This window comes from Mandrillus leucophaeus, unplaced genomic scaffold, assembly GCF_000951045.1.
Source record: "Mandrillus leucophaeus isolate KB7577 unplaced genomic scaffold, Mleu.le_1.0 Scaffold535, whole genome shotgun sequence".
NCBI lineage: Eukaryota > Metazoa > Chordata > Mammalia > Primates > Cercopithecidae > Mandrillus > Mandrillus leucophaeus.
Window position 1 is genome coordinate 1,599,564 of NW_012105753.1, and position 14,637 is coordinate 1,614,200.

Consider the following 14,637-nt stretch of genomic DNA (forward strand, 5'->3'; position numbering starts at 1 on the left):
CCAGAGATTCTGGTATATTGTGTCTTTGTTCCCATTGGTTTCAAAGAACATCTTTATTTCTTCGCAGAAGCTTTTTAACTTGATGTGATCCCATTTGTACATTTTTGCTTTAGTTGCCTGTACTTGTGGGTATTACTCAAGAATTTTTTGTCCAAACCAATGTCCTGGAGCTTTTCCCCAATGTTTTCTTGTAGTAGTTTCATAGTCTGAGGTGTTTAAGTATTAATTCATTTTGATTTGATTTTTGTATATGGCAAGCGATAGGGATGTAGTTTCATTCTTCTGCATATGGATATCCAGTTTTCCTACAGCATCATTTATTGAAAATACTGTCTTTTCCCTAGTGTATATTCTTGGCAACCTTGTTGAAAATGTGTTTACTGTGGGTGTGTGGATTTGTTTCTGGGCTCTTTATTCTATTCCACTGATTTATGTGTCTGTTTCTATGCCAGTACCACACTGTTTTGGTTACTAAAGCTCCGTAGTATAATATGAAGTCAGGTAATGTGTTTCCTCCAGTTTTGTTCTTTTTGCTCAGGATAGCTTTGGCTATTCTGGATCTTCTGTGATTCTAAATAAATTTTGGGATTGTTTTTTCTATTTCTGTGATGAATGTCATTGGTATTTTGATAGAGGCTGCATTGAATCTGTAGATTGCTTTGGGTAGTATGGACATTTCAACAATATTGATTCTTCCAATCCATGAACATGCAATATCTTTCCATTTTTTGGTGTCCTCTTCAATTTCGTTCGTCAGTGTTATACATTTTCCATTGTAGACATCTTTCACTTATTTGGTTAAATGTGTTAATGTATTCTTAAGTATTTAATTTTATTTGTAGCTATTGTAAATGGGATAAGTTTTAAAATTTTTCTTTTTCAGACTGTTCACTGTTGGTATAGAGAAATGCTACTGATTTTTTTTTTTTTTTTTGAGATGGAGGTTTGCTCTGTTGCCCAGGCTGGAGTACAGCGGCGTGATCTTGGCTCACTGCAACCTCTGCCTCCTGGGTTCAAGTGATTCTCTTGTCTCGGCCTCCGAGTAGCTGGGGTTACAGGCATGCATCACCATGCCCAGCTAATTTTTATATTTTTTAGTAGAGATGGGGTTTCACCATGTTGACCAGACTGGTCTTAAACTCCCGACCTCAAGTGATCTGCCCACCTCGGCCTCCCAAAGTGCTGGGATTACAGGCATGAGCCATTGTGCCCAGCCAGAAATGCTACTGATTCTTGTGTGTTGGTTTTGTATTATGCAACTTTATTGAATTTATCAGTTCTAATAGTTTTTTGATGGAGTCATTAGGTTTTTCCAAATATAACATCATATCATATACAAACAAGTATAATTTGAATTCTTCCTTTCCAATCTGGATGCCCTTTGTATCTTTCTCTTGTTTGATTGCTCTAGCTAGGACTTCCATTACTATGTTAAATAACACTGGTGACCAGTGGACATTCCTTTCTCATGTTCTACATCTTAGAGGAAGGGCTTTCAGTTTTTTTCCATTCAGTATGATGCTAGCTGTGGGTCTGTCATATGTGCCTTTTATTATATTGAGGTATTTTCTTTCTATATCCAGTTTTTTAGTGTTTTTTTTTTTAAATCATGAAGGATGGTGAATTTTATCAAATGCTTTTTCAGCATCAATTGAAATGATCATATGGTTTTTATCCTTCATTCTGTTGATACATCACATTGATTTATGTTGAACTATCCTTGCATCCCTGGGATAAATCGCACTTGGTCATGATGAATAACATTTTTAGTATATTGTTTGGTTTGCTAATATTTTCTTGAGGATTTGTACATCAATAGTCATCAGAGATATTGGTCTGCAGTTTTCTTTCTTTGATGTGTCTTTGTCTGGCTTTGGTATAATAAATGCACCTTTTAAAAGAGGAAATTTGCTAACTGAAATAAGTCCATAGTTAGTTTACTTTTTCCTTCTATCTTTCCACAAAGAATTTGCATTTGCTTACGTAGGAACAAATAAAATAGCAACAAAATATAGAGAACTGGAAGTGGGGATTGTGAGAAAGAATTGAGAATCTAGATTGAAGACAGGTATGTTACCATAATTACTAAAACTGGGACTTAAATTGCTCTACCCTACTAAAGAGTCAAAGCAAACAGAGGGGCACAGTCAAGTAGATAATTCTCAATTCCTTTGGGTCTTTGCTCAACTATTACCTCAGTGAGCTCTTCCATGACCACTTTATTTAAAAGTGAAATAAGCCAGGCACAGAAGGACAAATATTACACGTTCTCACTCATATGTGGGAGTTAAAAAGGTTGATTTTTTTGGAGACAGAGTAGAATGACAGTTAACAGAGCTGGGAAGTATGTATGTATGGGGGGAAAGGGGGTGATAAAGCACAATCATACAGTAAGAAAAAATCTAGTGTTCAATAGCACAGTTAGGTAACTGCAGTTAACAGCAATATATTGTATAGTTCAAAAAAGCTAGAAGAGAATATTTGAATGTTCCCAACACAAAGAAATAATAAATGTTTGAGATGATGGATATCCTAAATACACTGATTTAATCATTACACAATGCATGCTTCAAAATATCACATGTACCCCATAAATATGTTCAAATATTATATATCAATAGCAATGAAAAAATAAGAATAACAATAAAAATAGCAATCCTAGTTCATATCCACACTCCCTGTCTACCTTCCTGCTTTTTTTTCATAGTGCATACAACCCAATGATTTACTTGTTGGCTGATATACTTGTTCATTTATGCATTGTCTCTCTTTCCCTACTACAACACAAGATTAATTAGAAATGAAATGTGGCCTGTTTTTATTTGTTTCCTTATATCTTGACTTAGATCAGTGCCTGGAAAAACAGTAGGAGCTCATTAAATTTTTGAAATGAATGGGTTAAAAGCTATCAAGAAAGTACCTGCTAGCCAGAAAAATAAATAATAATAAATACAGAAACATTTATATAATACAATTATTACAATCAGTTGTTAAAACAATTTATGTTCAATATTATGTAAAAGGAGAAAGTATCTTTAGTATGTAGCAAGATTGTTAGAGCAACTTAAGGTTGAAAATCATAGCCAAATATAGAGTGCCCAAAGACTTTGATTCCCAAATAGCGAATCATTTAAACTCCAAGAAGAAAATATTATCATCCAGAAATGGCAGAATCATTATACCTTTTTCAGTATATTACTATTAAATAAACCATAATAATAAATTATAATTAATAAAATAAATAATAAATGACAAAGTTTGGTATCTATTTTTTTATGTAATTTTTCTCAAGTGTTTTACATTGGATATTTTTATTGATGCCAAAGATAGTCATGCTAATTGGTTAATTCCCTATGGAAAAAATTCATTTTGTTCCTGCCCTTCTTTAAATTTAAAAGCTTAAATGAAATGTGCCTCTACATTGCTGTGAAACTCTTGAGTAGACAAAGTTGTCTCTGAACAAGTGACCACTCAACACACGGAGAAAATATGCTAGGATGACATGAACAAGCAATTGGGATTTCTGTGCTAAATAAAAGCTAGACATAGATATGGAATCCTTTGAGCAGCAACCTTGTTCTCACCAAATTTTTTTTTGTAAATGTTTGGGGTTTTTGGGAGTGATCTCAGATTCAGGTTAGTTTTAGTTGTATAATAACTCAACAGAAGAATGTCAAAAAAAATCAATTTTTACTTTTTTTCATGTAAATTATGCACTTTCACATGTACACTGAATGTATGCATTCAACAGTACTAGGAAAGAAGACTGGAATAGAATTAATATTTTCTAACATCACATGACACTCTAAAGAGACATACATAGCCCTGCTATCCAGAAATTAATCTATTGTGTGTAGCAAATTTTAGAAATTATCTTTGTCTATTACTAAAGTTTCTTTCTCTATTTATCTATTTAGAATAAGCAAAAAAAATTATTGGGTGTCTCTACGGCATTGTTTACAACATTGTTAGTCTTCATGGTCTTTGAGTTATTTTAAAGTCTATAAATTACAGATAATTGAGAGCAATGCAAAAATATACTTATCTATAGGAATAAATTCTGTTCCAGTTAAGGTTCAATTGACTTCCCTCTCTCTGCCTGTGGAAAAAGCCAGTTTTGAAATCCATTTCAACATATCTTCTCCATAAATATTTTTAGTTCTTTGATTTCTTCTTTGAAAAGGTTGTAACATTTACTGGGTTCCCTCTAAATCATGAGTTACATAAAATATTTAACACGTGTTCCTTTTATGTTTAATGAGAGCCATACTTTTTACCTTTTTGAAAATTATAATTTCAATTTCAATTGTCACAATTGAAATGGCTGATAAGAATTTTATTCACTATCTTTCTACTAGCTCTGGGCTTCATTGACTATCTGGGTTTCTTACTATCCTATTTTCAAAAAAACAAAAAACAGAATTCAAAATTTAGAGCAATACAAGTTAATATGCCCAGTTTCTATATGTGTTAGCCTTTTACCTTCTTTATATTGTGATATTTTTAAATACTGCATTTCAAGGACTACATCCTTGCCTACAATTTTACAAATGTTTCACAGAAATCTTTTAAGCTCAATGCACAACTAACATCACTAGTTCCTCTTCTGTTAATTCTGATAAAAGGACATGTTCCTGTTATACACAAAGTCCAAGTTTCTCCCTCTTGAAAACTAATTTCAGTCATGGTAATTTCACCTGGGAAGTCACACTTCTTCAGCAAAAACATCAATTGAGTTTTTACTAGCAAGTACGTTTTTGAATAGAAGTTTTGACAGATTCATCTCTAGTAGCTCGGAGATGCCCAAATAATTTTCTGAAACATTTGCCATATAATGTAATCTCTGTCCTCATGGGGATTGGGCACACACTCTACATTTTAGAGTGTGCCTGTGGAGAGGTCAGTGAAGAGTGGCAGAGAATAAACATATTAACTAACAAGGAAGATAATTTCAACTAGCAAGAAGAGCTATGAGGAAAAGAAAACAGGCTAGTGGAAGAGAGGATTATGGGGTGGGAGGTTCTTTCCACAAAGTAGTCAGAGCTGAACTTTCGGAGGAAGTAATAGATATGCTGGGATATGAAGCTCTGCCAAGGGAAGATCTGGGGGAAGAGTTCCAGGTACATCACCTGAGATAGAATTGATCTGTCTGTGCTACTGCAGTGATCGTGACTGTTATCCACAATAACAAATATATCCTGAACTAGTACATATTAAGTTCTACAAAGTGACACTCATATCATGTGTGATGCATTCTAATAATTTCCATATTATCCTATCCTGTTTAAAATCCACTAAATTGATTTCATGGCCAAACACTAGCTTGGTAGTTTAGGACTGTTAAGCATGGGTTTGAATCTCAACTCTGCAACTTACTAGCTGCTATACTTTCACTGTTACTTAACCTCCTTGCTCTGCAATTTGTACATGTTAAACTAGGGGCAATAATAGTATCTGTTCATAAGGTTTGATATCATATTTCCTTCTAGAAATACTGAACTAACTTATACCTCTAATTTTTAGTGTATTTTATACACTATATCTCATATAGCCATATAGTATTTTATACACTATATCTCTAACCCCACACCTTTCATCTTTTTAATCTTTGACAATTTGATAGGTGAAAAATCATTCCTAATTGTTTTAATTTGCAATTCTTTTCTTTCTAGTGAGGCTGGACATATTTTCCTATTTATTGGACTCTATAAGAAGTTGCCGTTTTCATTTCCTACAAAACATTAAAAAATGATATAATGAAATGTAAAAATTTACTACCTATATAAGGCTTCATCTAATAACAGCATTATATTATATATTATATAATTTATAACTTCTTTATCATTATAACTTGTTTGTCATTTATCAGTAAATGAAAAATTATAGCATTGTTTTATACTTACCTCCCACTAAACTACATAGAACCAATAAAAGAAAAAAGATTTTTTGAGGGGATGGATAAAAACCAATGAGACTATCAACTAGAACTTAGTCTTTGAAATGATTATAAACTGTAAAATATCAAAATTTGCATTCATTTTTCATTTTAACTACCGGGATTCAATATTTTTAAAATTGTAAGTCATAATTGCAAATACACAAATGAAACCACCAGGTAGTCAAAAAGATACACTCAATTTCCATAATAGCTAACAGATGTATTTGAAAAACTGCCTATTGTAGTGAAAGAAATGGTTATACAATGGAAAAATAATTAAATAAGAGAAGGGCTTTTCATAAACTAATGATATATAATAGTGGGCCACGAATTCAAGAATATGCCTAACTGAAGCCTCTTTTTTGGGGGCGGGGGCTGGGGATGGGGCGGTGGGTGCAGAGTTTTGCTCTGTCGCCCAGGCTGGAGTACAGTGGCATGATCTCAGCTCACTGCTACCTCTGCCTCCTGGGTTCAAGCGATTCTTCTACCTCAGCCTCCTGAGTAGCTGGGATTACAGATGTTCACCACCACACCCAGCTAATTTTTGTATTTTTTTGTAGAGGTGGGGTTTCGTTCGCCATGTTGGCCAGGCTGGTCTCGAACTCCTGGCCTCAGGTGACCCACCCGCCTCAGCCTCCCAAAGTGCTGGGATTACAGGTATGAGCCACTGTGCCCTGCCCAAGCCTCTTTTTGATTTCAAACTGCAGGTTAAGAAATTTCTACATTTTATACTTTTTCAAAAACCTCCTTTTTTAAATAAAAAAATATGAAATCTCTGGTGACATTACTTAGTACCTTGTACATGCAGGACAATATGCTAGATGCTACTACAAGATGGGTGAACTTATTTATTAAAAGTAGCCAGGGTGGGCACGGTGGCTCATGCCTGTAATCCCAGCCCTGTGAAAGGCCAAGGCAGGCAGATTGCTTGAGGCCAGAAGTTCATAACCAGCCTGGGCAACATGGCAAAACTCCATCTCTACTAAAAATACAAAAAGTCAGGCATGGTGGTATGCACCTGGAGTCCCAGGAACTTGGTAGGCTAAGGCAAAAGAATTGCTTGAACCTGGGAAATGGAGGTTGCAGTGAGCTGAGATCCTACCATTGCACTCCTGCTTGGGCAACGGAGGAAAACTCTGTCTCAAAAATAAACAGAAATAAATTTAAAAAAATAAAGTATCAAACTTAGGGAAAAAAAGTAGTCAAAATCAAGTATCTCTCCTGAAAAATGACTTTCCTTCTCAATTCTCAATTTCTGGCAGTGAAAATTTCACTTCTGTTGCTATTACCTCTAAAACTCATGGAATAAGAAATCCTCAATTCAGTCAGACTGATGGAATTTGCAGTCACGCAACATCAAACTTAAATTCCCTACCTCTGTAGACCATCTGCAGACATTTAAGTAAAACTTTAATCAAGAGGATTAAATTTTTGTTTAATCAAAACAAAAATTAAATTATTTTGGATTAACTGGAAGAGGAAATAAAAGAAATTCTCAAACACAGATATTTAAAAAGTTACATGAAAATAAATATAGTAAAAACCACAATGGGAATTTAACTTTCTTAACATTATGTTTAGATATTAAGTATTAATAATAATTTTATCCTTTATTTTCCATAAAGTTAAAAACATTTGTACCATGCTTTCCTTTTGATTAGAACCCTGAGAAGCTGCAGTTGTTGCATAAGAAAATAGCAAGAAATAAAGCCAATCACTTCCTCTTCCTATGCCAAGATAAGACTCAGCTGCCAATGAAGTTAAATGGTTGTGGGGAGGGGGGAACACTGGGTATGGGGAAAAAGATCAGAAGATACAAAGTATCTTCTGCATCAGGTTAGTTAGAAACTCAGCTGATCTGCTCAAAAGAAGCTACACTTCAAGTATCTTATTAATTCTCTTAAACATACAAACACAATGAAATAAAACATAACTAACTAGTAGAAACAAGGTTTTTGGAGATAGGTGGCTGTTACTGCAAGATAAGATTATGACTCCAGAAAAGACAGAAAATGAGGATAGTTTTGCTAAGTCTTAAAGAACACAGGAATGGAGACACAGAATTTCTACGTATTTTGGTTACAGCAAGACTGATGTCATGGTACTTTTAGTTTTTCCCTTTAATCTTGCCTTATCACTTCTTTTGAATAGGAAACTGAGAATAGTTTGTACAGAGGAGGTGGGTATTTTTCCTTTCAAGGATTAGTGAGCAACAAGGGGAAAAAAACCAACTAGAGATCTACATAAAAAAACAACATAATTTAGGTTGACAGGTTTAATTTTTTCTTTAGAGATTGTGAAACAATGTATTTAATGTTTAGAAAAGACAATCTTAACACTTTGTTCAATAAATATTCTATAAATTTGAGAATTACATGTACTAAAAACACAGTTCTATGATGTGTTAGTTGAGGGAAATAAGAGGAGGAAAATCAGAGAAAAAGATGAAAAATAGAAAAGGTGAGGGAAAAATAAGGAGCAAATATTTATTGAGGGCCTACCTCCCATGTGTTAAGGCATTTTACATACAAAATGAGACTGAATCTTCATAAAAACTTTAAGAGGTGGGTAGCATTATACCCATTACCAATGAGGAAATTGAATCTCTGAGGGATTAAGTAATCAGGATCACGGGGGCTAATAAAGTAGTAAAACCAGGATTCAAAATTAGATCTGTCGTACTTCAAACCCCTTTTCATTGTTTCATAATGCTCAGCTTCTGTAAAGACGTGGAAGAGGTAGGGGAAGATGTATGCAGAAGAAGAGAAAGTGGTCGAGATGGGTGGAGAAGGATAAAACACATGAGAGAATGAGACTCAACAGGGACAGAAAGTAGGTGGTTGGTAGGAAAGAAAGGCAGAAAAGGAAAGTGCGAGAAAGCAAAATACAGCACGTTGCATTTGAGGAGTTGCTAGAAGAGACACAGAGAAAAGGGATCATTTGGAAGTCTGTTTAAAATACAGGTTTCAAGCAAATAAACAATTTTAAACTATCTATTGGAATATCTATTATCAGAGTAATTACTCAAAGGACTTTAACCCTTACATATTTTGAGTATTGTTTCTCAACTTTGGCACTATTGAAATTTTGTGCCTGACAATACTTCGCTGTAGGGGACTATAGCATTATAGGATGTTTAGCAGCATTCCTGGCCTTTTCATATTAGATGTCAGTACCACCCCCTTAGTCTCAACAATAAAAAAATGTCCAGACATTGTCAAATGCCCCCTGTGGACAAAACACCCCCAGTTGAGAACCACTGATTTAGAAGTTCCAGTCGGGATGATTTAAAAAAATGAACAAAAGATGCCTATCAAATGCAAAATTATTCCCTGAGTTACTCTAGTGACTGGATGTCCTTAGGAACAAGATGAGATTAAGTTAGGGCAGAATTCATCTAAGCTCATAGCACTTGTTACAATATTGCTTGCAAACTGCTTTTAAAATATATGAAAGGAAGTGAGTACAAACTAACATTTAGTTTTGAACTACACAATCTAAAGAAGGGCAGAAAATTTGTCAGACTGTTCTTCCATCATGTAGTGTGCTTTTTGTATTTATGAAACAAACAAAAAACACTAGCTTTGGTGTTCAGAAACCTGGGTTCTAGTCTGCTCTAGCATGAGTTAGCTGTAGGACCTACAGCAAATAATGTGGCCTAGGGAACAACTATTGGCTTCTCATATTTTACCAAGAGTTTAAATATACACTTCTAAGAAAATAGTTAAACAACTTCATATGTATGTATTACTGATACTATGTTGAAGGGCAAATGTGGTAAACACAGTATATTGACTTGCTTATTCTCCATTCCCTTGCCAAAATGTGGTCCACGGGCACAGCATCAGTATCACTTAGGAGCTTGTAGAGATGCAAAATCTCAGACCTCACTCCAAACCAGCTGAATCAAAATCTGCATTTAATAAGAGATGATTCCTATGCACATTAAAGTTGAGGAATACCTGTGTCAGTTTCCATTGCTATAAAAAAATCAGACACAGATAATATAGCACTGGATAATTTATAAAGAAGAGAGGTTTCTTTGGCTCATGGTTCTGCAGGCTGTACATGAAACATAGTGCTGGCATCTGCTTCTGGTAAGGGCCTTAGGAAGCTTACAAGCATGGTGGAAGGTGAAGGGAGAGCAGGCAGTGTCACATGGCAAGGAGGAGGGAGGGAAGGAGGGAGAGAGAGGGAGAGAGTAAGAGATCCCAGATTCTTTCAAACAACCAGATCTCGTGTGAACTAAGTGGGTGACAATTTACCTATCACCAAAGGGATAGCACTAAGCCATTTATGAGGGATCTACCCCCATGACCAAAACACCTCCCATGAGACCCCACCTCTAACACTGTAGATCACACTTCAGTATGAGATTTGGAGGCCACAAGCATCCAAACTATATTAACACTGTTCTATTCTGCTTTTCTCCTAAGGTGTTTTTCTAATTGCAAAGGCTGGAAAAATTAAAATTGCCTTTCTCAGATTTTGTTTCAGTTAGGACTTTGGTTCAAAATTAGGTCTAACAGCTAACACTCATATGCTAGCTACGTGCCAGAGACTGCTCTAAGTACATCTCACATATTATTAATTCATATAAAACTTCCAATAATCCTACAAAGTTGATACAATTATTCCCATTATGCAGATGCAGAAACTGAAGCCCAGAGAGGTTACTTGCCTAAAGTTACAGTCAATAAAAGGCAAACCCAGGTATCCCTGATCTAGAATCTGTACTGTTAATCATATTTCTACTGATAGATAAAAAGGCATGGGCCCCTTCACTGACCCCCCATTTTGTTTCTTTTTTACAGCTCATCTCATGGAACACACTTTGGCAAATGCTGTTACAGAAGTTCCTTCATTTATTTACTTAAATTTATCTATAAGCCAGTATTGTTCTGAAAGTTCTAGACATTGCAAAAGGCAAGAAATAGAAATGAGACATTATCATTTGAAAGGAAGCGAAATCATTCTTATCTATAAACTGGATAATTATATACCTAGAAGATGCAAAAAATCAAGTCTAAGAGATACTAGCATTTATTAGTACCAGTATAAAAATTTAGAAAGGTGGCCAGTTAAAAATGAAATACATAAGAGCCAATAGCTAGACACCAGAAATAAAATTTGATATGGAAAAAATCCTTTTCATAATACCAACAAAAATAAAAAACTTAATATAGATTTTAATATAATGCTTAATATTATAAAAGATTATACAGCATGATTTATAAAAGAAAGCTTGAAGCAACTTCAATGTGCGGTGTTAGGGGAATGAATTATTTGGCAGCCCTAAAGAGAGTTTTCACATAGAATTTCCATAACATGGGAAAATGACACAACCTTTTGTAAAAGAAGACACAAAATTCTATTTATATTAAAACATGTTAAAAATACGTGTGTGGCTGGACACAGAGACTCAGACCTGTAATCCCAGTACTTTGGGAGGCTGAGATGGGAGGATTGCTTGAGGCCAGTAGTTTGAGATTAGCCTGAGCAACATAGCAAAACCCTATCTCAAAAAAAAAAAAAAAAAAAAAAAGTGTGTATATATGCATATACACATAGACAAATGAATATACTGTAGTAATACCAAATGTTTCATATTTGATATCAAAATATTATTCAGAGTGGGATTTCAAAGGCTTTTTTCCTCTTTAGATCTTTTTATAGTTCTAATTTTCCAAAGCACACATTACTTTTATCATCATAAAGATGTTAAAGCTCGAGTTAATAATTCTAAAGTCAATCTAAGGATAATGGGACTTCCCTATTCTCTAGGTAAGAGGGTCATGTTAGGTTATTTCAGATTGTAAGTGTACATTGTGCCACATCTAATCAGATGCTATTGACATTTAAGATTATATAATAATGGACTGGAAATGTTTAGCCTTCCAGCTATGCATCGAGGCACAGAAATTCTTAGGTAAAGCCACCTGGCATTCACCCTCATGAACATACTTGGATCATCTCTCATGCACACTATTACCAACATATATATGGAATAGCTATGTCCTGTCTCTTCAGTTCCTTGGTCATTCCTTGAAATTCCTTCTTTCCCTTGCTTCTCTCTCTTTAGACACCTGATCCTACTTCAAACCTGGCACAGTTTCTTCATCTACGGGACTTGATTCATTCTCCCAATGCCTTCTTTCTTAAGTGACTTGATTTTAACCAGGCCTCCTTTGTCAGTCACCCTACCTGGAAAGACTCAGGCCAGAAGGACAGAGGAACCTTCATTTTTTGCTCAAATGGAGTAGCATCTAAGGACAAATTGTAAAAAATGATGCAGACAATATCTTAACTAGTAATAAAACACCTATGTTAATACTAGCATTTCAGTATTATATGAAATAAATAACAAAATAAAGATACATTTTGTTCTGGTATTATAACAACAAGCTGATCAAAGAGCCTTCCAGGTTGAGGAAAAGGAATGAACCTTTCAGATAGAAGTGGAAAGAAAAATCAGTAAAGGAAGGGATGTATGTGGAGGAGGCTTTAGCTTGAAAAATAGCCCAAGAAAGAAACCTCCATCAAATTATCAGGAAAGGGCAAACTCTGTGAGGGGAATAGAAATAGAAAGGGACTTAGTACAGAAAATTAGGTGTTGACACAATCACTGAAAGAGTTAGATGAGCACAAGTCAGGTGCCTCTGGAGTTATCGAGTTCAAGAGCATACAACCATAGCTCTTTTCCGGGTTAGAAGGAGTGCCTCTGCTAACTCCTGCCTCTAATTTCCTCTCAATATCCATGAGGCTATCCATGACTCTGGAACACCAAGTGAGCGTGCCAAGCACAAAAGACGGCAGGAAGATGGCCTCTGTCTCATTTCCAGCTAATTAGTTTTGGTTCTGTTTCTGTTTATATCATTGTTTTCATGGAAAAGTTCACCTTAAGTTCTAAATCATGAACTTAGAAGCCAATCTTTCAAAAATATTCCATTTGTAATCTGGCATCCTTGTATCCTTAAAACAACCAAGACGACAAACAAAAATCATCTCCTTAAATAAAAGCTAAATAAAACGAGTCCTTGGGATATGTGCCATTGTTGTTAATTACATTTCTCCCTCAAATATCTTTATACATGTAAGGCATAACAGTTTTACATTTACAGGACTTGAAAAAAAACAGCAAGGCTTTATGATAATATTACCAAGAAACGATTTATCAGAAAAGTTTGCTTTTTACACCAATGGGTTGGGTTGCACCAAGTTTTTGCTTATTTTTGGCTTCTTGACAAATTCTTCTTTGCTGCTAATGTAGTAGGTAATGCCTATCTCAGAAGTGATTTTTAATTATTGTGTATGGGGGCTTCGAATACATTAATAAATCTTGAGGCAAAAAGAGAATGATAAAAATAACTTCAAAAGAGTACAGGAAAATGAACTTTCATGACATTCAATGAAGGAGCAGGTATGCAAAGTGATATCTGTTTTCTAAGATATACATTTCATTTTTTGTTTTATCCTTTTACTTTGTAACATAAGCAATTTTGGAAAGACCACGGCTATTAGTGATGTCTACATAATCATACTAATGAAGTGCACAGAAGCTTAAATGAAGTATTTTATATGCTCCCTTACAACCATTTGAAAATTTACTTTGGAAACCCCTGCTCAAATGCACCCCCTCCCCACCCCCAAAGGAATTCTTGCGCTGTCTTCTTCACTTTTCCAGTTGAGCAATTTAAGCTAGAGGAAACCAAGCCCTTGAGCAACTGAGTACAGTTAACGGGAAAAACCACTAGGAAGGCAATCAGAAGAACTAGCTACCAAATTATTTGCTTGAGTCATTTTCTCTTATATTGTCACAGATGAAAAATTACACTCCACGTGGTGAACAAACCTAACGCTAAGGCATATTTTGTGTGCTGCACAGTGTTACTCTGTTTCCTAAGTAACCTATTGAAACAATATAAGGTATACATCTATTAACGCATTTAGTGATGATACTGGAATTTGTGAAATGTGACAGAAAGGATAGATGAAGAAAGATGAGGAGAGACAGGTATTAATTGTTCTAACAGTACAGGCTGTAATAAAGGCCAATAATCATTTGAATTCCTGCTCCTTAACGTGATTCTAAAGATTGGCTTACCTCAGGTATTTGGAAAGTCTAAACACTGTATTTGCTGTAGAAAATTCATCCAACATACAATTCAATTTTAAAATTAAACCTTTTGCCTAATCTTTAAGATATCTGATGTTATAATGCCCATTATCACACTTTATTTAAATGAGATCAAACTCAGCCAGTTTAAAAAATAACCCAACTTCTCTCTTCCCTTATTATGGCTGGCCTCTTATACTTCTTTCTCTTTAGTATAATGCTAACCGAAAGCCATATTCTTGCCTCTCCACTTCTTAACTGAAGCTTTGATCTCATCTGTGTTTATGTGAAGAACTTGCTCTGGGAGAGTCCCTGTCAAGACATCCATTGTAACACCCGCTCCTACTCATGCTTTCAGCGCTGCCCTTGGACGGAATCCACCCACACCTTCCAGACACGCTAGGTGTGGGCTCGGAAACGCAAGATGGAGGGCGGGAGGGGAGTCCCGGCGCAAGGCACGGACTCGAAGTTGAAAAAGAAGTGTTTACAAGTGAGGCTTTTAAATAAATCACCACTATGGAGGGCATTTCCTCCGAGCCCTGGGCGCCGGCCTGAGAATCCTCTGCCGGACGCCAGGGGACTG

General features: G+C 35.3%; 1 protein-coding gene across 1 annotated transcript in view; it reads right to left on the minus strand.

The window, feature by feature from the left end:
* LOC105551870 (chromosome unknown open reading frame, human C4orf32) overlaps positions 1-14,382 on the minus strand; it is a 40,002-nt gene extending 25,620 nt beyond the window's left edge. The window contains exons 1-2 of the mRNA XM_011997289.1: positions 14,280-14,382; positions 12,143-12,204 (exon numbers count right to left, since the gene is read on the minus strand). Coding sequence (XP_011852679.1) covers positions 12,143-12,204; positions 14,280-14,382 — 165 coding nt within the window. The remainder of the gene's footprint in view (positions 1-12,142; positions 12,205-14,279) is intronic.
* Between the last annotated feature and the right edge of the window lie 255 nt (positions 14,383-14,637).